General features: G+C 33.6%; 2 protein-coding genes and 1 long non-coding RNA gene across 3 annotated transcripts; all 3 read left to right on the top strand.

The window, feature by feature from the left end:
• Positions 1-430: 430 nt before the first annotated feature.
• LOC133183496 (uncharacterized) lies at positions 431-5367 on the top strand. Its single transcript, XM_061318446.1, has 10 exons — positions 431-548; positions 874-925; positions 1669-1727; positions 2375-2457; positions 2642-2712; positions 2803-2873; positions 2977-3083; positions 4262-4326; positions 4600-4697; positions 4889-5367. The coding sequence occupies exons 1-10, from the start codon at positions 482-484 to the stop codon at positions 5047-5049; spliced, it is 834 nt and encodes a 277-aa protein (XP_061174430.1). The 5' UTR covers positions 431-481; the 3' UTR covers positions 5050-5367.
• Positions 5368-18289: 12922 nt separating this feature from the next.
• LOC133182576 (uncharacterized) lies at positions 18290-19217 on the top strand. The gene has a single exon (XM_061317422.1). The coding sequence runs from the start codon at positions 18315-18317 to the stop codon at positions 19215-19217; it is 903 nt and encodes a 300-aa protein (XP_061173406.1). The 5' UTR covers positions 18290-18314.
• Positions 19218-20668: 1451 nt separating this feature from the next.
• Positions 20669-27016, top strand: LOC133183495 (uncharacterized). Its single transcript, XR_009720655.1, has 2 exons — positions 20669-20977; positions 26305-27016. It is a non-coding gene; the product is annotated as an uncharacterized LOC133183495 (long non-coding RNA).
• Positions 27017-27198: the final 182 nt, after the last annotated feature.

The following is a 27198-nucleotide window of genomic DNA, read 5'->3' as shown; positions in this document are numbered from 1 at the left end:
CGGGATGGGGGTGGATGGGCAGGATCCAACTTTTTCGACAAAGAACAACAATTAAAACATGGGAGAAATTGACCATATTGCCATAGGCACTCCCCATCTTAATTGTTAAAAAAAAATATATATATACTATACTATAAACATCTAAAGTGTAGTAGATATATATATTTTTTAACAATTAAGATGGGGAGTGCCTATGAGGTTGAGGGCAACATTGATTTTGTTAGGCTTCAAAGGATGAAATACTGGAGCTATATAGAGAATATAGAGACTATTTTTTTTTTTTTTTAAATTTTTATTGAATATAACGTGAAAACGAAAATAACGAAAATACATGTATAAACATTTTTTATCATTCTATAAGACATTTTTTTTATATTCAGAAGAAAATAGTCTCTGTATCTTCTTTTTAAAGAACAAGTCAAAAGAGGAAGTCGGGATCGGGATGTAAACCTCTACTTTTCTTTTCTCAATACACCTCAACATGGACACAAAAGACGTGGTGCTATTGAAACTTAACGACATTGCAGAAGTTTCTGTTCACTTGCATGGTATTATTTTTTGTACTTACTTATAGACATTTGTAAGCTGAAAGCGTGTCAAGTTAACTTTTGTCAAGTATATAATAAGCCTAGGCATGCTCAACTTTCAAGTTTCGTTGTGAATCAATGCATCATTGTGTTTCAAGTATAATCAACAAGTATATTACTCATTGACTCAACAAATCAGACTAGTCACACAGGAACAGAAATACCGGTATGTAACATTGTAAATGTTACATTCAACAAACCTGATGTGATGGTAAACATGGTAAGCCAAGTTACGGTAAGGTCAGCTTTTATGATTGCGTTTACTAATTGCTGAAGGATTTTTTAGGAGCCACTATTATATCCTGGAAATGCAAGGCCCAAGAAGTGCTATTTGTCAGGTAAGCCAGGTAATTTTTTTCCAGTGTTTGGTTAATATTTACGGTGAAATCACTTGTTTTTGTGGGGCTTTAATTTTCCTTGTTTTTGGTTTTGATGAGACCCACAAATTCATACATCCACAAAATATAAAATTTCGTATAAATAACAACTCAACACTTCTTCAACCACAAAATCAAGTCCCCCCAGTGACCTTTTTCCCCTCAAACCAAGAAGATTTGACCCCTCAAAAATATGTGATTTTACGGTATGTTAAGTGGTTAATATACATAATATATAGCAGGGTTTCTTTACCAGGTGTAAAATTTGGCATTTGACATGCTCAAAGGTATGTCAATAATTTTGGCAGATCTAATTATGGTGGACACAGTGTTCAATGAAGTTGCAAGCCAGTAACATTGTTCTGTATTGCTCAACAGAAGAGTGTTTTTTGGGTAACTTAGATTATCTTCAAGTGAGCATTCTGTATATTTGAATACTGATTTACACAAGAGGTCAGAAAGGTATGATGTTCAATCGCTGACTGATGAAAATTATTTTTCTTGTGTTCAGCACTTTTACATAAGGATGGAAATTTAGTGATTGAAAATTTAGCGGGCTAGTACCAAACCACTAAAATAAGCCAAAGTTAGCATGCACCACGCTAAAAAAATCCTGCTATACGGTACTCAATGCATAATCTTATAATTTTGGTATATGGATTTTGGCATTGTGAATTTTAATCATTGACTAAATATTTCTCCAGTAAAAATGCTTTGTTTGACAACAAAAAGGCCATCCGTGGAGGAATACCACTTGTTTTCCGTAAGTAAAACCTCCTTACCTATTTATAGCTCACCTCAATGAAGTTGGGGGGGGGGGCTTATGCAATACTCTCATTGTCTGATTTCCAGGTTCAACTTTTTAGAGCAGATTATTTCAAGGTATTACTATGCCATATGTTGATCAGAGATGCATAGACAACATCCAGTATTTTTTATTGTACCAATCAGCTTTTGCATAGATGATACATCTAGGGTGGCATATTACCAGACTTGCTTCAGATGCTGGATCCGACCTACATTTTACAGGTGATTCAACTGTTAAAGTTTTTGGAGCATATCCATTCCAAAGTAACTGAAAATCCTGATCAAACTTGCATAAATTTTGCATCTAAGGATAAACACTACCAGAATTTTTGTTGTGGAACTTGGCCTTAATTAAAGACAATGTTCGTTGAGGTGAGCTATGTAATCTTTGATTACCTATGGTTGTAATGAATTGCTTCAGTGATATACCTTTTATTTTTTATTGATCATTGAAAGATCAGAATGAGCTAAATCTTGCATTACTTACATGTACATGTACCATGTTTACTTTAAAAATTATATTTAATGCAGTAGTAAAATGTTTTTTAAAGTTGTGGAAATATTGTCAAATAAGCTTGATTAAATTTTAACTAACTTAATTAGCTTGCTTTGGCCCATGGGAAAAGGGACCTCAACATGGATTTGCACGCATAAAAAGATGGAGACAAGATTCTGAACCAAAACAAGTAACTTTTATCTTACTTTATTGATTTATGACTTTCAGTTTAGTAACATTGTTAAACATCAGAAAGTGCTTTAAAGATTCTGAATTCTGATTGAAGATGTGGCTCCTTATTAAGATTTTCTTGGTATGGTAGTATGATTTCTATTTTCCGGAGTATTATGATCTAGTTAGTGCATGTTTTGTAGAATAATGGTAGAGCCTCCATGTCATTTTCATTGGAGGATGATGAAGAGACAAGAAAAATATGGGATTATAGGTAAGTTAACTATGTATTTATGACTTCAAGTTTTGATGTAAATTATCCCCACTTCTTCCCCTGTCATAAAATGAAACAACTTTTTTTCAGATTTAAACTTGTATACAATGTTGATCTGGGAGAAAATGATTTGAAGCTAACTTTGACTGTCAACAACAATGGTAAGTGATTCATTAAAGTGATTTTACCGGTAATCAGTATGGTTTCTTATTTGGAACGCCATTTGCCATGGTCAAGGATTGCTATATAACAATACTTTTTTAGATTCTAAGGCTTTTGATTTCACCACTCTGATGCACACTTACTTCAGATGCCCTGACATAGCAGATGTGAGGATTCATGGATTAGAAGGACTGCAGTACAATGACAAGGTTCAGAATGTCTTAGTAACTTTGTTGTAAATTTAAAGAAATGCTTGATTAAAAGTCACAAAAATTTAATAGAAAGTCATATTTATGCCCCCGCCATAAAATGACTGGGGCATATAGTGTTACCCTGTTCTGTCATTCTGTCATCATTCACTTTCCGTTCATTATCTCTGCAACAGTTGCAACCTTTCAACTCGAATTTGACATATGGATATGCCATAGGAATGTGCAGGTCATGTTTGAATTTGGTCATGGTTTGATGATTTTTGACAGAGATATTCCTCTTGAACTTAAAAAAAAAATAAATTTTCAATTTCTGCTTTCTAACTTTTGTAGGGATGTATGTATAAGGTTGAAATTGCATATGCAGGTATCTTACTAGAAAATACAGGTCAAGTTCGAATTTGGTTATCGTCTAATGATTTTTGTCAGAGTTATCCCTCTTGAAATTAGAAAAAAAAGATTTATTTCTAGTTTCCGCTCTCTAACTTTTGTAGGGATGTATGTAAAAGGTTGAAATTGCATGTGCAGGTATTTTACCAGAAAATACAATTCAAGTTCAAATACAAATTTAAAACTAAATATGGCATTTGAAATTTTGGCTGCCTGCGGGGGCATTTGTGGCATTACCACACATCTAGTTTTCATATACACTATTAAATGTTAATTTTTGTTCAAATCAGTATTTGTTGTTTGATGATTTACATAGAAATATATATTTATTTTAGCTTACTCCAATTTCGGCATTAATGTACATAGTTTAATTCTTACTGTTTGGCACAGTCATGATTGAGTGTGAAGCTAGTCATAAATAAGTGAAACATAAATCATGCTGAATATAAGTGCACATACAAAAAAATCATCTTAAAACTTCTTTTTCAAGGGCAAGAAAAAGACTTTTTTCACATTTTGAATTATGCAATTATCCTAAAATAGGGTAAATCCCAGTGTGAGTAGATCATGACCTCCAGTTCATTAAGGCCAAAAGAAGGTTTCCTTAGTTTATTTCTAAGTAAAAGTAAGGTTTATATGTGTGCGGGTTTAGTAGTCTTTGGTAAATTTTGCAAAATATTCTGTGTGTTGTATAAGTCTTTGATTTTCAGTTTGATTAGTAAAGAAGAGAACTACAAATTGTCTTATAAATGAGAAACAAGATACATGTATTTAAAATTCCTGAACAGGTAGAGGGAGGCAAGATATCAACTGAAGAAAGAAAAATGGTGACTATAGACAAGAATTATGATAGGTGAAAAATTTTAACTTTGCAAATAAATGAAATAATGTATTCCTACTATATGCATGTATAAAGCAAGATGCATTGCTTTTGTGCTTTGAAAGTCTTTGGTAATTATGTTAATTCTTGTTCACATGGGAGATATAATTCTGTGTAATAGAACAAAACAAACACAATGGAACATTTAAGAAAACTTGGATATATGTATACTAGATTTTATATTCATCATTCATATTTTTTTTTGACTTGTGTATATCTATAAATATTAAATACTTTTTTATTCAGGGTTTATATGAAGTGTGGAGGTGACAAAGTGCAAGTGGAAAGTATTGGTGATGGGAAGAAATCTGTCAGTTTGCTGCTGTCTAATCTCACAGATGTGGGTGAGTTGGATCTTAATTTTAAAATAAAACATAGTACTGCTATCTCAAAAACGTGAAAACAGGCAGTCTTGGCGATATATTAAAGGTTATCTGATTTTAAGTAAAATTGGTCAAGTGTTTTGAACCTTTCCAAGATAACAGGATCTTTATGGTTTATTTAAAGATCAAGTATTATGCTTTCCCATTTCTAGTTGTTTGGAATCCCTGGGAAGATAAAGCCAAAGCAATGTCTGACTTTGGGGATGACGAGTATAAGACAATGATTTGTGTGGAAGCTGGATCTGTATCACAGTCAGTCACTGCTCCAGCGGGGGAGTCAGTGCTCTTCACCCAGACACTGAAACTGCATTAACCTTGAGAAATTTAGTGTATTACTAAGTGCAATATGTTACACACGAAAGGACATTTGGACCATCATTATTCTTGAATGTTTTAGTTTTTTTTCTGCTTTGTTATTATATTTAAATTTGTATTTTTTCTTACAAATATTGATCTATTTTATATATTCCATATACAAAGGTTTATATTTATTAATTAATTAGAGTTAGTGCTCTTTGCATAGAATGTACCAATTTTCTCTCGCTAGCATTCCTAGACTATTTGCTAATTCTACATATATGTAGTCTGCGTCATTACGCAAACAGGTTTGGAAATGAAATTATTGAATGACTGTGAGTGTTGTCATTTAGTTGTATCAGGATACAAAACTCTTATAACAGGAAGTCAAGCTCTTGTAACAGGAAGCAAAATTAACGCAGGTAGGTTAAGGCTTCCCGTAGAATATGACAGTGCACTCTGTGCCTTCACATCTCTGAACTACCAAAATATGACGTCATAATGGAAAATGACGTCAGGTCACTGCAAACTTGAGGTGTTATGACGGGGAGAGTGTCATGAACTTTACACTTTATTTCAAACTGCATGTAAAATGCTAGCTAGTTATTGCAAAATTCACGGGTCGTTAAAGGTTTTTGAAGTCTTATATGTCCGAATATTTTAAAAATACACCGCTTACCTACCCTTGATTGAAATTCATCATGTTCAAAATGCTTATGAAAAATATACTTTTGAAATGTACTCTGTTTTATACCCGTGGTTGGAGGTAGAATTTATTTTGTGTGTATAAAAGAGTCTGGCGCATGTGATTAATGAGGATTAATCTGAGAATTTTTGTGGAAATCTGTAAGAAGAGGTTGTTCTCTAACTGAATCTTGCTTGGGAAAAATGTGTGTTGGCTTTGTTTTAATACAGATTACGATATTATGTGGAAAATACCCTCAAATTTGTAGGTAAGTTGAATTTCTCAGGAAATATTTTGTACCCAAGTAATACTATGACTTTTCCCAAGCACATTTCGGATACACAAGGATACGATGAGTTTATTTATATAACAAAATGTTAATAATTATTGTGTTAAAGGCAGAGATTTTTTACCGGGTGGTAAATTCCAGGTGAGGGAGGGGCTTATTTTGTACAGGTGTGAATGCCTTGAGGGCTAGCCGTCTACCTGTGGTCGTTTGTCCTCTAATCCCTATACACAGGAAGTGATTTAATACACAGTAGAATACCCAAGAAGTCAAACTATGAAACTTTACCCGTGTTGGGATTTTGAGATTATTTTAAATTAGAAATAAAAAGTTGTAATTAAAGTTTAATCTCAATATTTTTATTAATTTATAATTGAATGTGTGTCAAAACATTCCCACCCATTAAAACAATATTATTATTTAAAGTATTTGTTGAGCTTTGAAAAAAAAAATACCTAATTTTGATATAATATATTATCATAAAGAATATCACTATTATTACAAATACGAAAGGTGTATGTGTATATACATGTATTATCAAGCTAAAAATTCCATGGTATATAATACAGCTTCTCTGTTGTTTATACCATGTGTGGTAAATATCAAAGGATCAAAAGTTAATTGGAAAGTCACCACGAGTGCCAAACAAGGTGTACAGGGTATACACAGGGACTAGTAAGTAAGTGTCAATCAAGTTCTAGCACCCAATGATGTACCTTAATGCACTTGATTGACAGGGATACACAGACCAGGTATTTTCGAAGGCGGTGCTTAAAATCTCTGCCTTTAATCAGCTGCGCCGAAGCGATTTATATGAAACACTTCAAAAAATTATAAATGACCGTCACGTGATCAACAAAGTCATGTGATATCGTAACAAATATATAGCCGAGGAAAACCCGTATATGAATTGGAAGTACTTAAGTTCAATACTTATAAATTAAAACCAGAAACCGACCTCGCAATGACATATAATGCTTTGAGCGCATTTTAAAGCTTCGAGAAGCCTTAACATAGCTGCGAATAAGCCAACTTGCCTGTTAGTGGCAGAATATCTAGATACATATATGTAACTGTTAAAAACAAAAACAGGCAAATGTATTAAAGGGGGTGGGTTCCAAATATGATATTAATGTTTTACTCTTAAATATTTACATTTCCAATGTCTTTGTCCGAGATAAAATTACAAATTGTAAAAATACTTTATTTCTACATAAATCTACTGGCTCATGGAAAGGCGCGGTTAAAAAAAAATCACGTGCGGGGCGGGACAAATAGAGACAGAAGCGGGGCTATTAGCACGGGAATTTGCAGAATCAGGAGCATGTAAATATAAGGAATAACTGTCAGATTTTTTGGATTCATGACGATGATCCATCGAGTGGCTTGCGTGATAATTTTATGCATAAACGCCTTCGGCGTTTATGCAAATTATCACGCAAGCCACTCGATTGATCACAGCATGAATCCAAAAAAATAGACAGTTATTCCTTAATTTAATATAAATATGATCATTGAAAGGCCAATTTTTTGTAGTATCAAGTCAAATCCTCCCTGTTGATATATTCAAAATTTTGTTGCTTTTAAATATTAAGTTGTCATTAATTCCTCTGGCCGGTACCTACTCTCAAAAAACGATACTATATCCTGAAAAATAAACGAGAACACAGTTGAAAGTTTAAAAAAAATTTAATATTATTACGGAAGGATTTTATGGATTTTCAGAGCTGTAGTCCTAATAATCCTTTTCATGACATTCATAAAATTTTACAAGAAATAGTTTAGGAACAATTCCTTTTTTCTCAAATTTAATTTGGAGAGAGAATGTTATTTAACAAGCATAAAAAAATAAGTTAATGAAATAAAAGTGAAACAATTAGGGTACTGAAATTGATCTTGAGCAATGCATTTTGTTATGTGTCTTTAGAATAGATGCATGATCCATGCAAGATTAGGTTGGACTTAAATAAGTATTTGTCGTTATTTTACTATGCATCGGAACGGACTTGCTCCAAAAACACATTCAGATAATAATATGACATATACAATATCCGAAGCAAATCTGGTATATGCATCATTCTAAAAGAAGAAGTTGACCCATACAGTTTACATACGAAACAAGTTTCTGTTGGAAAGACGACCATGCTGACATAATGGACAGGACATCATTAGCCGACAATGGATAGAATGACTAATATCCACAAAGACTTAAGTGTAATCCAACGTAGGAACGAGGATAACAAGTAGTCGGCCATTTTTCCCAGTGTTGAAGTGAAAAGTAAACATTAATTGCCCTATTTTATTTGAGGTGTAATTGTGTGTCTTAACTTAACAATAAACCTGCTTGACAGACATGTTTCTCACGTCTGATTTTCTTTGAGTTTATTTACCCACATAATGTAGCTTTATGTGTACATAACCTTGATAACTGCCAGTGTACTTAAGGATAAAGAACACAAACAACTTTTTTTCAGAAATCGGCAATATTTTTCATAGGTTTATATGAAGTCACATATCTAAGCACCAAAGAAAACTTACGATTTCTTTATATTTTAGAGATTAGTTGTTTTTAATTATGTCATTTCTAATCAAAATCAGTCAAAAAATATATATATCAATCCATGCATCAATTTTTTGTTTGTGTTAAGTATCCTAAAGTGTTCAATAGGTGACGTGTTTTCTAAATAATTTTTGATCAACATTTTCTTGATAATTCTTACCTCCCGCAGAAAATGTAATTCGCAGATTTGGAAAAGAGGAGGATCTCAAAGCCTGAGCAGTATTTTAAACCAAGTGCAATCGATCATTCAGTACCCAAACAATAGTCCAGATAACATATTAATGAAAACAATAGAATCTAAGTGACATTTTAGAAGATACAACTAAGATGTATTCTATAAGAGGTGGTACGGGAAAGTTCAATTATATTATTATTAATACTTTTAATCGATAATAGATGTGCAAGAACTGTTGGTGTGAATTAATTATATTTATGATAGAATAATATGGCACGCCGATTGCTTCAAAATTATTTTCTGCACAACGATCACGATTTTATACACGAGCTTGATGAAAAATATACACGAGTAAAATAAAAATGCACGTATCGGTAAAAATTGCACATAGTTTGAAAGATTTTAACACAAACATAACGAAAAATACACGAATCCGAAATTTTTTACACGATTAATTGGTATAAAATGCACAAACGTAAAATCAAAAACTGCACGAGCAGAGGAAACTAAAAATTACACAAACAATTTTACTGCGCATATCATTATTATGCACATAGAATATTCATTGTGTTCTTGGTTTTCTGTACTCTTTATCTCTTCTAGATTGTTGGATGTAATCGAGAGAAAATGGCGTTGACGATGACATGCATGTTTGTTTGCTTCTTTATTTCTTTGCTAAAACTCGATCCGATTTCTAGCTAATGCCAATCAAACGAATGAAGTGTTTTCTTGTCAACTGTGTGAAAAAGATTAAAAGTTGTTCGGAGATATTATATTTTTCTTATATTGACCGAGATCCTAGCCAAAATATGGAGGTATTATATGATGCCGGATATTAATTGTGACAAGAAAGAAATCGCGTGTTTGTGTTATAATGCGGGGAAAAAGTACCATTGCATATGATGCACTCGACTCTGAACTAAAAGTAATACACAGCAAACTCTAAATTCCTAACGATGAACAGATCTTGCTTTAAAAAATGATAGAATTATTATTTTTTTTTTTAAATATACGCTCTATGGCCTTTTAAAATTATCTAACTTATAGATACAACTTTAACGGAAATTATTTGTATAAAATAAAAATTAACACATGCATAATAAAACGATTAATAAAGTGGATTCTTCATGAAAATGATGGCAGAATTATTGCTGATTATAATCATTAAATTGTAGAATTTATTTCGGTACTTCTCATTTGTATTAATTATGATTTCATTTTTTTCATTTGGGAGTTAGCTAGATATATATTTTTTATTTTCAAAAAGATTAAAAAGTGGGGATTACCTGACCTTAGATATACACAGTATGTTTTTAAAGTCAAACATAAAAAATATTTCTAATTATACATGTATCTTTACTTATAAAGTGAAAATATGAGGATATCAATTTTGGTTGGATATCTGTAGCCTACACTGTTATGAATTCCTTCCATGATATCGCATATTTTCAGTCAAAAACTACTCAATAAAAAACAAGACATTCCTAAGGGTAAGTGTTACCCTCATTCGTAATGGCGATTACTTGATAAATGTTTTCACTTTTAATAAAAAGGACCAGATAAAGGAAAACTATATACTCTATGTGCTTCATATACATGCGGTTTTGTGTTTTGTTACTTAAAATTTGTCCAAATGAAATAACAAAACTCTACTCAAATGATCCTGGCACCGGTTAAATTAATGACATTAGTGGCGGATCTGGTTCGTGGATTGATTGAGTCGCAACATCTGAATCTATGTATTTATTAAAGTTTCAAATCGTTGGACGATAATGACACGTCAGAAATTTTAAAACATAGTGTGAATTACTAAATACATCTACGTATAATGTTACAAATAAGAAAATGGGAATGGATATTATAATAAATAGAAAGAACATAGAACGCGTTTTATCGCACTTGAAAATTGCAAATAAATCATGTTCTTTATGGAGCTCGAGGATTGACAAAGATTTTCCAAGATAACAAATTTTCTTTACATTTCGAATTTGTATGCATAAAATTTTAATTATTATCCGAACACTTGTTTTTTTGTAATAACACTTTTTTTTACCCAAAGATATAGTCATTATAAAAAGAACATGACTGTATAATTATAAAATGAAAATAATCTTCAATAACATTCAAGGAACATATTTGATACAAGCTCCACTTTTTAAAAGATTATTCATGTGCATATATCTAACATTTTTGAAAATTCAGATTATGAGTTAAAAAGCCTAATCTATGCAATATGAATTTTGTACGTATATATGTACAAGTAATTAAAAAGTTAGCTTTATAGCAATATTGTAGATGACTGTGTATCACTGGCATCAACCAGGTCTTGTTTTTACTTCGAGCATGACGACGAATAGATATAAGAAAACATATGATGAATATAAACTTCAAGAAATTTTTGTTTTATTACCGTGTTCAAATTTATTATTGTCAAAATCTGCATTGAAAATAAATACGCATGAGTAGCCAAGTCCCAGCTAATTAAGTTCATCTTGTACATCTTCTTGAATTTGGTCTTACAATATCGTTACAAATCAGTTAAATTGCAATCCTGATTTCGATGGACTATTATATGTACCCTTAAATTCTTAGAAAATTTTTCAGGCACGTAGCATCAGAAGGGGCCTGCCCCCCTTTTTTCCAAACATAACCTACACTGAAAAGCTGCCCCCCCCCCCTTGTAGGATAGTTTAAATCAAAGTAATTTGGTATTATAATGTTTCGAAAACAAAGTGGAAGCCCCCCCCCCCCCCCCCGAAATAGGATTTTGGAGTTTGGACACTTTACCTTTTTTGTTGCTTGTCAAGGTTTTTTCAGGTAGGTTGTCAATCTGGCTGCCCCCCCCCTCCCCCCATTACTACGTGCCTGTATTTTATATTTTTAAATGTTCTTCACTCCTTTATATGCATTTTAACTACTCAAAATAGACTACCGCCGGTACATTAAAAACAACATAAAATTAAGCTTTAATTCACATAAGTAAAACGACTGCATAATTTTTATACAGTTTCGTGGAGTTTTATGAAATCATCACACGTTGGTCAAAAGTTAAGACTACATGTACTTTTTTGTCACATACATATATCAAAAAGTGAGATATGCGTTTCAATATTAAAATTTCAGTTGCGCAATTATTTGCTCGATTTTCTTTACTGTTGACTTCCAAAAAGTTTTCGGTCAAATTCCACAACCCAGATGATCGCAACATTGCTTCAAAATCTTTGTATGAATTGCCAGTAATCTTTAATCAAAAGGTATTATTGGTGTGTGAAATAGTTATAAATCGATTAGCGTACAGGTGTCTTTCGTTCCAGAATCAGCAGGGAGGGATCTCTATATGAAAAGGTCACGCATGTACATCCTTAATTATTACCAAAAGTACACTCAGTGGGTGGTGGAGAAGAGTTTGATTGATTTGATTTGAACATATTTTATTGCAATAAATATATACAATGGGATTGGGCACAAGTTCAAAAAACTTAATTCGCCCTCTCCCTACATGTTATATCACAAAAATTCAATCAGACGTGTCCAACAGCATGTACAAAGTAAATTAACTCACAACATAGAAACATATACTGCTAAATTATTATCTATACACATTTTTAGAAAAATCAATTAAATCTGCCTGAATGCTGAATATAAGATTGAACAATAGAGAAGAGATATTCATTTTCAGCAATACTGAGTGAGGTATCCCCCCAGAGTAAAGTATGAGTGTCAACAATATGAACTTTATTAAATCTCAAAAACTTATCGAAGAAATCTTTCCTGGCCTCAGTGTAATTAGGACATGAGAAAAAATAATGATGTGTGTCTTCTACCTTACCACAAGAGCATAATGGACTAGATATTATGTTACACCTATAAAGATCAATGTTTAGCACACAATTGTGTCGGAGTCTAGTGTGCAGTATATTGTAGCGTCTTTTTCCAAAACTGAAATAAGGCGGGGCTATTGTTATTTTTTGTGTGATTTTACTTTTAAAAGCAGATAAGGAGCTCGAGAGTCTGGTGTCTAGCGATAAAGAATTCCACTCGTTTACTACAGTTGGTACAAATGATGATTTGTATGTTTGCAGTCTACAGACGGGTATATTATAATTTTGAGAGTTTCTTGTTGTATACGCGGAAGCATTACATCGCATTTCAGGTATAATTTCACGTAGATAATCAGGAACTAAATTATTATGAATTTTATACATGGTATTCAATCTCTGAATCTTGCGTCTATCAATGAGCGGTTCCCAGCCTGTTTCAAAGTACAAAGAGTCTCTAGATGCAATTAAGGTCAAGCCAGTAACAATCCGTGCTGCGTGTAGTTGCAATTTCTCTAATTTTTCAGAGTCGATAGCTAGACAACCACCCCATACAACTGAAGCGTATTCGAGCTGAGGGCGGATAAATGAAGTATACATGAGTGAAAGAGTCTTTCGATTTATTTTAAATTTAAGTTTTTTTAATAGACCAATTTTTTTGTATGCATTAGACAGTAAGATTTCAATGTGAGTTGACCAACTTAAGTTATATGAAAAAGTTACCCCTAAATGTTTATGAGTTTGAACATATTCTGATTGGCTATCTTGGAATAGGAGTTTGGGAGGTTCTATGTTTTTTCTTGTGCTAAAAAATACAACCTTAGTTTTGGATGGATTAAATTTTAGTAACCATTTGTTTGACCACTCTTCAAGAGATAAAAGATCATTATTCAGATTACTTTCTATAGATTTAACACATTTAGATGCGTACTGCAAACTGTTATCATCAGCGAATAATCTACAAAAGCTTGACATCTTGTCAGATACATCATTTACATAAATTAAAAATAATAATGGACCTAATACAGATCCTTGTGGAACGCCGGCATATAAGGAAGCCGAAGGGGATACCAAATTTTTGTAAATAACTCTTTGTGTTCTATTTTCTAAATAACTTTTTAACCAAAAGTACATATTACTCTCTATGCCATACATGTTTAGCTTAAACAAGAGCCCTTTGTGCCAGACACGGTCAAAGGCCTTAGATAAGTCACAAAAAATCATACAACTGGATTTACCATCATCAATATTTCTAACAATATTATCGTATGTTTCTAACAATTGATAAACCGTAGAATGACCAGGCAAGAAACCAGCCTGGTATTTGTAAAAAATATTATTACAATGAAAGTAGTTATACAAGTGTTTAAATACAATACGTTCCATGACTTTACCAACACAACTTAACAATGAAATAGGTCTATAGTTTGACAAAACAGCTGGATCGTCTTTTTTAAAGAGAGGAATAACATTAGCTAATTTCCATTTTTGAGGAAAAACACAGTCTTTCAATGAGCGATTAAACAGTAAACATAGAGGTTTGACAACAGTAAGTTTTGTTGATTTTAACATTTTATGACTAATACAGTCTTCTCCAATGGCTTTGTTAACAGGTAATATAGATAAAATATCAAACACTTCTTGTTCACAAATAGAAATATTGTCAAAAACACTATCACACTTAGTAATTTCTTTAGGTAAATCAGACTTATCATCATCAACACGGGTAACTGAAGCAAAATAATTGTTAAGTACTGTTATCTTATCTACATCAGAAAAAGCAAAATTGACATCACCAGATGCAGATGTGTATTGTAAAGGAGGAATATCTGTAGTTGATTTAGTTTTAAGAGTTTGATTTGTTGTTAACTCTCCTGTATTATATCACATGTTGTTTTTATTTATTTTAATTTAGGCCTATATGTCATCGTTTTAAACTTTCAAAAGAAATTGCTATATAGAGGAATGACCTACTAAAAAAAATCCAACAATTAAACACACAACTGTAATATGCACCCCCCCCCTTTTTTTACGTTATCTATACATGTATTCTTTGTAGAATGTTTTTTTTTATTCGGGAGTATTCATATACTACAAGTTTAAGATTGTGTGCCTGTCAATTTATCTACATGTATAATATATGTTGTACATATTCTTGAGAGTCTAGCGAAATTTAAAAGAATCTTTTTTAAAAAGATTACTAACACTTTACTCCTCCTTTTGTATTTATAGTGTGTTTCAAGCATCCAAGCTACATTGACCCGTTTTCTAATGAATATTAATGAAATGTGCGCAATGAGGATGCGTTGCGTATTATGTCGATGTTGTATTCTCACTCGTGCAGTTTTCGTTTTTATGTTTGTGTAATTTTCTCACTATATCGTGTAAATATTTTGTTGATTGTGCAGTTCTTCAATAGTTTGTGTAAATTTCAATAACTTCGTGTATATTTTCCTCACTTTGTGTAAGTTTTTACTTACTCGTGTAATTTTTGTTTAATTAAGGTCGTGCAGAAAATAATTTTGAAGCAATCGGCGTGCCATAGAATAATTTCTAGCTCTCTGGATTGGCTGAGATCCATCATTGTGGAAATCACTCTAAGTTATGTTCACCTGCACCAAACTTACAAGGTGAAAATAATTTAACATTATTTTTTTCTGCATTGGTCTAAAAAAGTTCAAAACTTTTGAAGTGAAGGTCGTGCAGAAAATAATTTTGAAGCAATCGGCGTGCCATAGAATAATTTCTAGCTCTCTGGATTGGCTGAGATCCATCATTGTGGAAATCACTCTAAGTTATGTTCACCTGCACCAAACTTACAAGGTGAAAATAATTTAACATTATTTTTTTCTGCATTGGTCTAAAAAAGTTCAAAACTTCCAGATTAATACAATTATATTTATGAAATGTTATAATTTTACCTACACCCAATGAACATAACATTTATTTTCTTCTACACGTATTGGACAAAAAAACAACAACAAACAAACAAAACGTTGATTAGATTGGTTATCATAAATTGATAACACCCGACATTCAGGTTAAGAAATCATTATTTTTTTCCTGCATCACCCTCAAAAATTGGTGAGAAAATTCCAGTTTAATTAATAGAACTGGTCTTGTTTATATACAGGTACACATACCTTGCTTCTCAGTGCGTTCGGCAAGTACTTCAACAAGAAAGAATCGGATGGAAAGATTTGCTTACCGAGTTTGTGCCATGTTATTTTTGATTATATACGAGCAGTGTAGTTAAACAATTATTGCTGTTTTTATGTTTCACACAAACTATTAAATAGGCCTAGGGCTGCGCAATAATATCGATATTCAGGTATATTGCGATTCGTTTACAAAAAATACCGTACTGCGTTACGTTTATCCACCGATATTTCTTAGTATGTGATTTTCACTTTGACAAAACAAACAGGTCTCATTGGTATAAATTCTTTACCAAAAAATCACCGATATACTGGCAAAATGATTTGGCTTTAGATTTATGAAGTGAAATATGAAATTTAAGATGTCAGAAACGTTTTCAGTCGCGCCAAATAGTACCGAACGATAAAGGTTTCTGTTGTATTGTTGCATTTCGTTGCCAAACTGTAGTGAAATCAACTAGAACTTTTCTGTTACAACGTATTTACAAAAGTTTTATACACTCTGTTTATAAATGGAGGTTAATAAAATAAGAAACAAGATGTGTTTGTGAAACATTGATGCCCCCGTATGGCAACTTATTAAAGGTTAAACTTTTTCAAATGCAAATCAAATATGTTGGAACCCAAAGTAAGGTTTTGTCCCGAGGAGTATACCTGTGAAATATGAAAGCCCTAGCAGCAACCATTGAAAAGATATGGAAAAAGGTTTAAGTTTTTCAAAAGTAAGCCAAACATCAAGGTCAAAATTAATAGTGCCAGAGGAAAAGCTCTCTCACAAGGAATACAAATGTGAAGTATGAAAGCCTTAGCACCAACCTCCGAAAGATATGGCCACGGTTAAAGTTTTCCTAAAGTAGGTCAAACTCTAAAATCAAAGTTGTTAGTATCAAAAGTAAGGTCTTGTCACACGAATTACATACGTGAAGTATGAAAGCCCTACCATAAACTGTTCAAAAGTTAGGGCTAAGGTTCAAGTTTTTCAAAAGAAGTCAAACTCCAAGATCAAGGTCAATGAGTTACAATTGTTGGTATCTAATGGAAGGTCTTGCCACAAGAAATACACATGTGAAGAATGAAAGCCCTAGAACCAACCGTTCAAAAGTTATGGCCAAGGTTAAAATTTTCCAAAAGTAGGTTAAACTCCAAGGTCAATGTCAAAGGGTCAATGTTGTTGGTATCCAGAGGAAGGTCTTGTCACAAGGATTACATAATTATGTGAAGTATGAAATCCCTAGCACCATCCGTTCAAAAGTTATGGCCAAGGTGAAGGTTTTTCAAAAGTAGGTAAAACTCCTAGGTCAAGGTCAAAGTGTCAAATTTGGTGGTATCCAAAGGAAGGTCTTGTCACAAGGATTACACATGTGAAGTAAGGAAGCCCTAGTACCAACTGTTCAAAAGTTATGGCCAAGGTTAAAGTTGGGTAAAATTTTGTAAAACTGGGTCAAAGTTCAAGGTCAAAAGGTCAAATATGATGGTACCCAAAGAAATGTCTTGTCACAAGGAATACACATGTGAAATATGAAAGCCATAATTCCAACCAATCAAAAGTTATGAGCAGTGTTAAAGTTTTAGTGACAAACAGACAGACGGACGGACAAGGCAAAAACTATATACCCTCGAATCTTCGACACGGGGACATAAAAAGCATTTTAATTTTTATTTAAAATATTGCAATACATATCGCAATACAGTTCCAAATATCGTAATATATCGCAAATACGAAATTTTCAACCGATACCCAGTCCTACTATAATAATTATAGATACAGTATCTTTATTCTAAACATGTACTGATACATACTTATGAGAACATACCAACTGTGCCCAATTTTATTAACTTGACCTTCCCTATGACCTTTGACATGACTATTTATTGTTCTTATTTTAAAACAGTTCTATTCAGGTTATTTTCATCAAACTCTTTCCATAATACATTTAAATTGGTAAGAGCTATTCAACTGTGTCAAAATCTTCCCTGTGACCTTGACCTTACTATTAATCAATTACCCTAATCTGAAACAAAGAAGCAAGGTAAATTTCTTTTCTTGTTGTATTCTTAACCACCCCTGGACGGGGCATTTACTTCCTATGGACATATTTCATTCTTTTTTTTTAACAGTCAATACAATGATTTAAGGAGTGCAATCATCGTATCGACCGCAGAAACAGCAATTATTGTATAATGTTGATATGAGTAAAATACAGAAAATATTACCGAAAGTGTTACTATATGTCTCGGACCATGTTCTTCGTCTTACTAGCTGAACATGTAACACTTAATTTTCATAAGATAAACAAACCAGATGCATTAAATTTATTAGACATGCAGCATCCTAGCTCTCCTTAATTGTCTTAGCTGCCATTAGGCCTACGAGATAAACGTACGGTTGCGCACTCATGACACTGGGGATATTAGAAAAAATGATATTCATGTGCATACTTTGCCTTCCTTCTGAAGGTCAGTAACGAGATTGTGTTTTAATATGAGGAGTAAATTCTGTAAAATTAGTGGCTGTTTTGTTCTGATCTTTATTATTGTGAAATGGCTCCTCGGATACAGATCCCTTCATCCTTCACGAAGAAAAGAACCCTTTATTGAGATGACACATAGCCTTAAACACTGTGACAGCGTGACTGTTAATTCATGCTCAGGATTTCAGTTGCAGAGAAGAGAATTGTGCCTCGCTTCGAAAATCAATAAAAATATCCAAAGCAATGCAAACAAAATTCAAAGGACAGATGTTACAAATGATACGACCATTTTATCATTTTTTACGGAAAAGAAATTAGAGAATCTAAACTTATTACTTCATTCTTTTATTACAATTTGCAAAAAGGAAAATATTCCATTCATGCTGTATGGAGGTTCGCTGCTGGGAACATACCGCCATCACGGTAAAATACCGTGGGACGATGATGTTGACGTCATTGTTAGTTCAAAGGTCAAACGAAGACTGCGACGCATTCTGGAATCTGAAATGCTTCATTCCCTCAGTGTTTGGGGAGAGATGTCAACACAATGGAAAGTGTTCAGAAAAAATGATAATCAATGGCCGTTTGTCGACGTCTTCTTTTATGATGAAAATAAAACTCACATTTGGGATACGGTTCCACAATACCGAGGACGTTTCGTATTTTTCAAGAGTGATATATTTCCGCTGGCTTACCGTTTATTTAATGGCATGTGTCTTCCAGTTCCAAGAAATATGAAAGTGATTATAGAACAAAATTACGAAATTGACCGATGTCAAAGTCCGAAATTCGATCATTTTACCAATGGTAGAATTCCGCCCAAGAAAAGATTAAACATTCCTTGTAACAAACTGTACTCCCGATTTCCTTTTGTATTTCGTGATCATGTTGATCAAGTGGTTTCTAATAATGAAGTCACATCTTCATTTTTTATCGAACGCACAAAAAAGGCTGGCCAAGGTCAGAATGTGTTAGCAGAGACATTAAAGTTAAATGACAGTATCATTCTATATTATCAAAGTAATACTTAAAAAATTATGTGAACAAGGCCTAAAGATTTTTTTCTGCAATTAGGTAAATTATTTTGCATATTTACATACCTTTCTCGCACGTTGACATAGTTTATCTTGCATTGTTTTTTTTTTGGGGGGGGGGTATGTCCCTTTAAGCTCGGTCTGTATAGATCGCAATAATTGTAAACGTTTCCTGTATACAAAAAGTGAAGAAGAAATACACATGTACTGTAAACGCGGAAATTTACAAGTGGGGTTAATTTAATTATATTGCTCTCCAACACCTTTAGACTTGTTAAAAGTTGTTTACTTTCAATAATATTTTAATCCCAGTATCGCTTACCCCATGCGTATTGTTCTTGCTCATAATTTTTTCGCGTAAATAATAACACAAGAAATATCAAAGTTTACATTATGCAGACTCAACACATTTCTGTGTATCCCTTTGTAGTTCCTAATCTTCCTATTGTTATTCTACCACGTCGTGATAAGGTTTCGTGTGTGCTATAGGGGGTGCCTGTTGAATTTTGTAGATTTCCAATGGATTTCATAAACATTGCATTATGGTGTGGCGTATTTCCTACGCCCCTCTAAACCCAATCCTTCACAAAAATGTTGTTTAAATAAATAAAGTCGAAATTCTAGGGATGCGCGATTTTATCGGTATACCGATATATCACGATTTTTTATTGGTGATACTTATCGTGATACGGAGACTATAATACCGGTATTTGGTACGTAACTATAAATTCCGGAAATTATTCATTTATCTGTTCAAACCATTGAATGACAATTACAAGAAGTGTAAAAAATGTTGAAAACAGTTAAACAACGGCATCAAAACATGCTTTATATAAAATATCTGAAAATTTAAAAAGTAAAGTTATGTTTTTATAGCATATTTTAAAGAAATATTATGGAAATTCATTTGAAATTGTAGTAAAAATTGTGTGTAAAAATATCACAATTTATCGTGATATTTTTGGGGAAAAATCGTGATATATCACGATACGAAATTTTTGCCGATACCCATCCCTACGAAATTCTTTCCTTAATCTGCTTCCCTGTTATTGATGAAGAGAAGTAGATCTGAAAGGCAATCGTATTCCTTTAATTTTGATTTATACAGATCATAACATGCCACTTAAGGTTACAATAAAAGTTAATGAAAGTGTATAATTTCCTTCTAGTGATTTAAAGCGGTCGTTACACATAAAAGCATTATCATTTTCACCCCTGGGAAACCAAAGTGCCTGAAACAGTGAAACTGCTACATAATGGAATTCTTACTTCTTCAACCTCAATCAATGCACCTAGGACGTTATTGGGGAACTTTGATAGTGATGGCCAATGGAAATGATATCTTAAGAATGATCCATGATTCACGGACTGAAAATGACAATCAATGAAAGCACATTTTACACATTATTGTAACGCCAGAAATATTGCAGATTTTATAGTACATGGCGACACACTTATACAGGATGTGCCAGAAGATATCGACAGAAGTCTGAAAAAAAAAACTTCTTGCGACTCTCTTTTCTTGAAAGTTCTGCTAATGCCAAAATTAAGTCATATGACGTATTGTCAGTTTTCCATTTTCGTGGAATTGGACATGTAATCAGACGTATTGTAATATGAAAGCTTCGGCCAATGTAAATGTAACCATATTCCTGGAAGACCTTGCGCCAGATGACAGCATAAAGATCGAAAGACTTAGAGAAACTCAAGCCATTCTGCAACAAAACAAAATCAATAATGGAGATCAACGTCTGAAGGTAAAGTGAATATTTTTTGTGCTTGATATTTAGCTCACCTGAGCAGAACCTGAATATTTTGTTGTTTGTGTACTAAGGCAATGTTTATCCGAGGTGACAACAGGCAAGTCAAGTCACCAAACATGGTAGAAATGATCTGGATTCCGTCAGCGTAGCAATATTTCAGATCTTTCAACATTGCTAAAACAGTTCGACCTTATAAAGCAATAATGTTTACAAATTGATATATGTAAGGGAATTTTCTTTGCGAACACTCTGTATATGGTCGTTTTAAGCCTCAGCTATTTTTCTGGTAAAAGCCAGCTTTCGCTAAAATAACAACTGCCTTCTATTATGTAACATTGTTTCATGACATCGATAATCTTAAGATGAAACAGATGAGTGTTTTGAACAATATTGTATACTCCCGATTTGATTTCTTTTGTCTTTCATGAGGGAAGAAATTGGTCCAATCAGTGGACCGAAAGACAGATAATTGCAAACGAAAACATTGCTCTGTCGCCTACCTCAAAGTCACTTGTCAAAAGTTAACATATATTCATTTGAGATTTAATATTAATATAAATATTTACATGAATTTTCACATTAAACATAACTTATTTGGAAAAAAGTGAGATAACTCTATAATTTGGTTAAACATTATTTTTATGCCCCCAGATCGAAAGATCCCGGGGGTATATTGTTTATGTCCTGTCTGTCTGTTTGTCTGTTTATCTGTTTGTCCGTTTGTCTGTTTGTCTGTCTGTTGTCAACTTTAACCTTGCCCATAACTTTTGTTTGGTTGGAGCTATGACTTTTATATTTCACATGTGTATTCCTTGTGACAAGACCTTTCTTTGGGAACCATCATATTTGACCTTTTGACCTTGACCTTGGAGTTTGACCCAATTTTGCAAAATTCTATGAGACTTTAACCTTGGTCATAACTTCTGAACAGTTGGTGCTTGGGGTTTCAAACATCACATGTGTATTCCTTGCGACAAGACCTTCCTCTGGATATCACCCCCTTTGACCCTTTGACCTTGACCTAGGAGTTTAACCTACTTTTGAAGAACTTTAACCTTGGCCAAAACTTTTGAATGGTTGGAGCTAGGGCTTTCATACTTCACATATGTAATCCTTGTGACAAGACCTTTGTTTGGATACCAACCACTTTGACCTTTTGACCTTGACCTAGGAGTTTGACCTACTTTTGAAAAACTTTAACCTTGGCCATAACTTTTGAATGGTTCATGCTAGGGATTTCATACTTCACAGGTGTAATCCTTGTGACATCACCTTCCTTTGGATACCAACCACTTTGACCTTTTGACTGTGACATAGGAGTTTGACCTACTTTTGAAAAACTTTAACCTTGGCCATAACTTTTGAATGGTTGGTGCTAGGGCTTTCATTCTTCACATATGTAATCCTTGTGACAAGATGACAAGACCTTCCTTTGGGTACCAACCACTTTGACCCTTTTACCTTGACCTAGGAGTTTGACCTACTTTCGAAAAACTTTAACCTTGTTCATAACTTTTGAACCGTTGGTGCTAGGGCTTTCATACTTCACATATGTAATTCTTGTGACAAGATCTTCCTTTGGATACCAACAACTTTGACCTTGACGTTTGACTTTTATTTAAAAAACTTTAACCTTCGCCATAACTTTTGAACAGTTGCAGCTAGGCCTTTAAAATTTCACAGGTATATTCCTCGAGACAAGACCTTTCTTTGGGTATCAACATGTTTTATCTTTTGGCCTGGATTTTGACTTGCATTTGAGAAACTTTAACCTTCGACATAAGCTGCCATTCGGGGGCATCAGTGTTTCACAAACACATCTTGTTTACTATAGAAATCAATGAAAAACGGAATATATTTTCACCCCACCCCCACCCCCACACTCCTTGTAACAAAAAATCCCTTTTACAGGTATTTTAAATTGTTATTTATCAAATTCATGCCAAAGCTTTTTCCGTTTCACGGGGGGGGGGAGGGGGGGGGGGAGGGGGCTTCTTACCAAAATACCCCTTGTCTAGGGTTAGTTCACAATAAAGAAATTAAATTTTCTTAGTAATATATAGGTAAAAATATTCAAAGATTCTTCTTCTCAAGAAAAGAAAGACTCTACAAGTAGGCATATTAGTATATAACCCGGATCCCGGAGCTAGGGTAGGGCCGAAGAGAGTCAAAGTTTTGTTAAAATTTTTCTTCTCAAGAAGAGAAGGACTAAAATATGATTTTTCAGCAATCTCGGTTACTGTAGATTAAAGTTTGATCAACGTATACGATCAGGGCGCCGAAATGTGGTTGAAATACTGTCGACTAGGCCTTAAGCATTCAACAACTGGAAACATTAGTTTACCACTGAAAAACATTTTTTTTTTTGCACGGAACAATAAGATTACAATTTGTAAAGCTGATATTAAGGAAATGGGATACTCAAAAATAACTTGACATGGTATAGAAATCTGCAAAAGTTATTTATTACTCCATATCAAACTAGCCTTATTTCTTTCTGTCTCCCAAAATCTATGTACTCAGTACGTTTATGTAACTATATTGGAATTCAATACAAAAACAAGAAAAAATAAAATCCCCCGATATAAATAGAAATCTACTCTACTCTACGTTTACCATGTAACAAATTAATTTGAACCTGATAAGACACTACACATCTATTTCATACTTGGATGTTTCACTGACTATAGACGATACGGACAAACTAACAACTAGTACAAATACCATTTCTGCTTGAACTTTCAGTAAGGCGTGATATTCTCGGCTATACATAATAAGCGTCTCTCATATATATGGTTTTTGTACTAAACTGTATGGCAAACGAGATGACCTCAATTTTTTCTATCATGTGACCGGACGACAGGTTATGCTTACTTCTAGGCACTTGATCTCACCTCTTGAATTTCCAGGGATCCGTGATGACTTCAACTTTTCAATCGTCAACTTCCCTTACTTATGTAGCGATATACCATTATCACCTGCATATGGGTTTATATCTCTCAGTTGATTAGATACGCAAGAGCATGCTCTACGTAGGAACAATTTCTAAAACGAGGCAAGCTATTGACAAACAAGTTGATGAAACAAGGATATCAACAGTCTCGTTTGAAGTCATCATTTTGCAAGTTTTATAGTCGATACAATGACCTTCTCAGCACATACAACCTATCATTGAGTTAAATGCTAACTGACGTTTTTATACTAATTGTTAGGCCATTATTTATACACTGAACTTTCTACGGATTTTACCGGGTTTTTCCCCCGATCATGACAAAGAGCACACGGCAGGTATGACCGGTCGGCAGGGGATGCTCACTCCTCCATGACACCTGGTTCCGGGGCCATAAAACTTAGACAAGCTCACTTTTGATCCCAGTCTCACTTTTACAAAAGGAATTATTAGTGGAAAAGTGAGACTGAGATCAAAAGTTAGCTCCTCTAAGTTTTATGACCCCGGAGCCAGATCCCATTTCTAAATTTTGAGGTCCGTGTTTGCTCTGCTCCAAATTTGTATCCTTTCATTGGACTTTCGAGATTGAATACTGGTCGTTATATTTCATCCCCTGCATGTTCACATACTTGTATTATTTGTAGTTTTTTTTTTTTTTTTTTTTTTTTTTTTTTTTTTTTTTTTTAGATAAATGACTGTTCGTTATCTTCACCTATTTTATTAAAACAGCAAGAAACAAGATGTGTTTGTGAAACACTGATGCCCCCGTATGGCAGCCTATGGCGAAGGTTAAAGTTTCTCAAATGCAAGTCAAAATCCAAGCCAAAAGATGAAAAATGTTAAATTTGAAAGCCCTAGCTGCAACTGTTCAAAAGTTATGGCGAAGGCTAAAGTTTTTTAAAAGTAAGTAAAACATCAAGGTCAAGGTCAAAGTTGTTGGTATCCAAAGGAAGGTCTTGTCACAAGAATTACATATGTAAAGTATGAAAGCCCTAGCACCAACCATTCAAAAGTTATGGCCAAGGTTAAAGTTTTTCAAAAGTAGATCAAACTCCAAGGTCAAGGTCAAAAGGTCAAAGTTGTTGGTATCCAAAGGAAGGCCTTGTCACAAAGAATAAACATGTGATGTTTGAAACCCCAAACACCAACTGTTCAGAAGTTATGACCAAGGTTAAAGTCTCATAAAATTTTGCAAAAGTGGGTCACACTCCAAGGTCAAGGTCAAAAGGTCAAATACGATGGTACCCAAAGAAAGGTCTTGTCACAAGGAATACACATGTGAAATATAAAAGTCATAGCTCCAACCAAACAAAAGTTATGGGCAAGGTTAAAGTTGACAACAGACAGACAGATAAACAGACAGACAGGTAAACAGACAAACAGACAGACAGGATAAAAACAATATACCCCCGGGATCTTTCGATCCGGGGGCATAAAAAGGTAGGATAGAATCTCACTTTTTCTGGATTCTGGGCGTCCTATAATCTTGAGCCTCGGTTTACTGTACATTAAAACTGTTTTAATGACGGATTTCAATTATGAGATGACAGAATTTTACTACACCTACATTGACATATTCATTTGTCAAGAAGAAAATTGTGCTTCAGGTGAGCGTTGTCGCATATGGGCCTCTTAGCTCACCTCGACGAATCTACTGTGAGCCCTATGGTGACCAAACTGGCATGGTTGATGCATCTAAAGACGCACACTACCAGATATGCTTCGGATGCTGGATCAAACCTATAAATTTTGGATGAATGACCAGGTTAAAGTGTTTAGGCAGGTCCATTCCCCAGTAATTATAAGCCTTATAGAGACCCAACTTGCATGGTAGATGCATCTTGGAATGCACACAACGAGACATGCTTCGGATGCTGGATTTGACCTATTTTTTCTGTATGAGTGACCATCCAGTTAACATTTTTGGAGCAGTTTCATTCTCAAGTGACTACGTGTATTAGCTCTAAGGTTACCAAACTTCCATGGATGACACATCTACTAAAGGTATGCACTACCAAACTTGCTTCGGATGTTGGATCTGAAGTACATTATCAACATGTTGAATGACCAGGTTTACGAAGTATTCCAAAGTATCTCAAATCATGCATAGATGATGCATTTAGGGATGGACATTACCAAGCAGACTTGCTTCAGATGAGCACTGGATTCGACTCAAAATTGACGAGATTTTAAGTTTTTTGGAGCAGGTCCATTCCCAAATAAGTATAAACCCTATGATTACTAAACCAAAGGAAGATGCACGTAAGAGTGCGAGTTACCAGAATATTTATTTTTTGAGAGACTTTACTTGTAGATAACATTTGTCAAGGTGAGCTTCGTGATCTTTGTTTTGTTTTAACTTTTTTTTCAGGTTGACGAGAAAAAATCGAGCAGCAACCCCAGAGGAATCAAAAGCTACACTCCTCTAATCGTGGCTATCACCTGCATTATCGTCTTCATAGGCGTTGTTATTTTTCTCTTTCATGACTTTATATTATGAGTTTGAAATCTAAGGAGAGTATTGACACGTAGGGATCGTTATACCCATTAAATTACTGAAGTTCACGCAGTGCTGTATCCATAAACCAAAATGTAACGAGATTAGAAGACGATATTAATAACTCAACATGAGTAGGTTATGGATTCTCTATAAACCAATAAATGTTTTGGACATTTAGAAAAAAAATTTTATACTCAGATTAATTATTTTACTTTTAACATAGGCTACCAGTTATTTACTCGCAGGAAAAAAATGTTAAAAGACAATTAAGTATTGATTAGCAGAAATCAATGTTGCTTATACTTAAATGGGGGAAATAAATGCATAATTATTATAATAATTATTATAAATCAATTGAACTATTGATTTCTCTTAGCCTCAAGCTTGAATTGATTACAAAATGAGTACCACGCTGTACATTTCATTTTATTTTATTGTAAATCTAAGGGCAGTATTTTTAATTTGAAAATTTAACAGATGGTTAATATGTACCCTAATCAAAAATATTATATGAAATACTTGATACGAAGACATTGTTTTGCATCGGAGTTTAACTGTAATTAAAATTATAAAAATCCATTAATTATTACTGATGTTATTATTTTGTTCTACTCATCATTGGTAAATTACTGTAGTGTTAAATTCTGATACCAATCTGAGATTTCTGTTTATTCAATTCAGTGATTGACAGTTTGGAACATTGCGAAATCCTACCTTCGCTTCGCTTCAGTTCACTCTGAGGTGGTAAAAGTCAATTATAGTTCT

The sequence above is a fragment of the Saccostrea echinata genome, unplaced genomic scaffold (genome assembly GCF_033153115.1).
Source record: "Saccostrea echinata isolate AGI-Se365-2 ecotype Australia unplaced genomic scaffold, CSIRO_AGI_Sech_v1 ptg000009l, whole genome shotgun sequence".
Classification (NCBI taxonomy): domain Eukaryota; kingdom Metazoa; phylum Mollusca; class Bivalvia; order Ostreida; family Ostreidae; genus Saccostrea; species Saccostrea echinata.
This window is presented reverse-complemented; position numbering and strand designations above follow the sequence as displayed.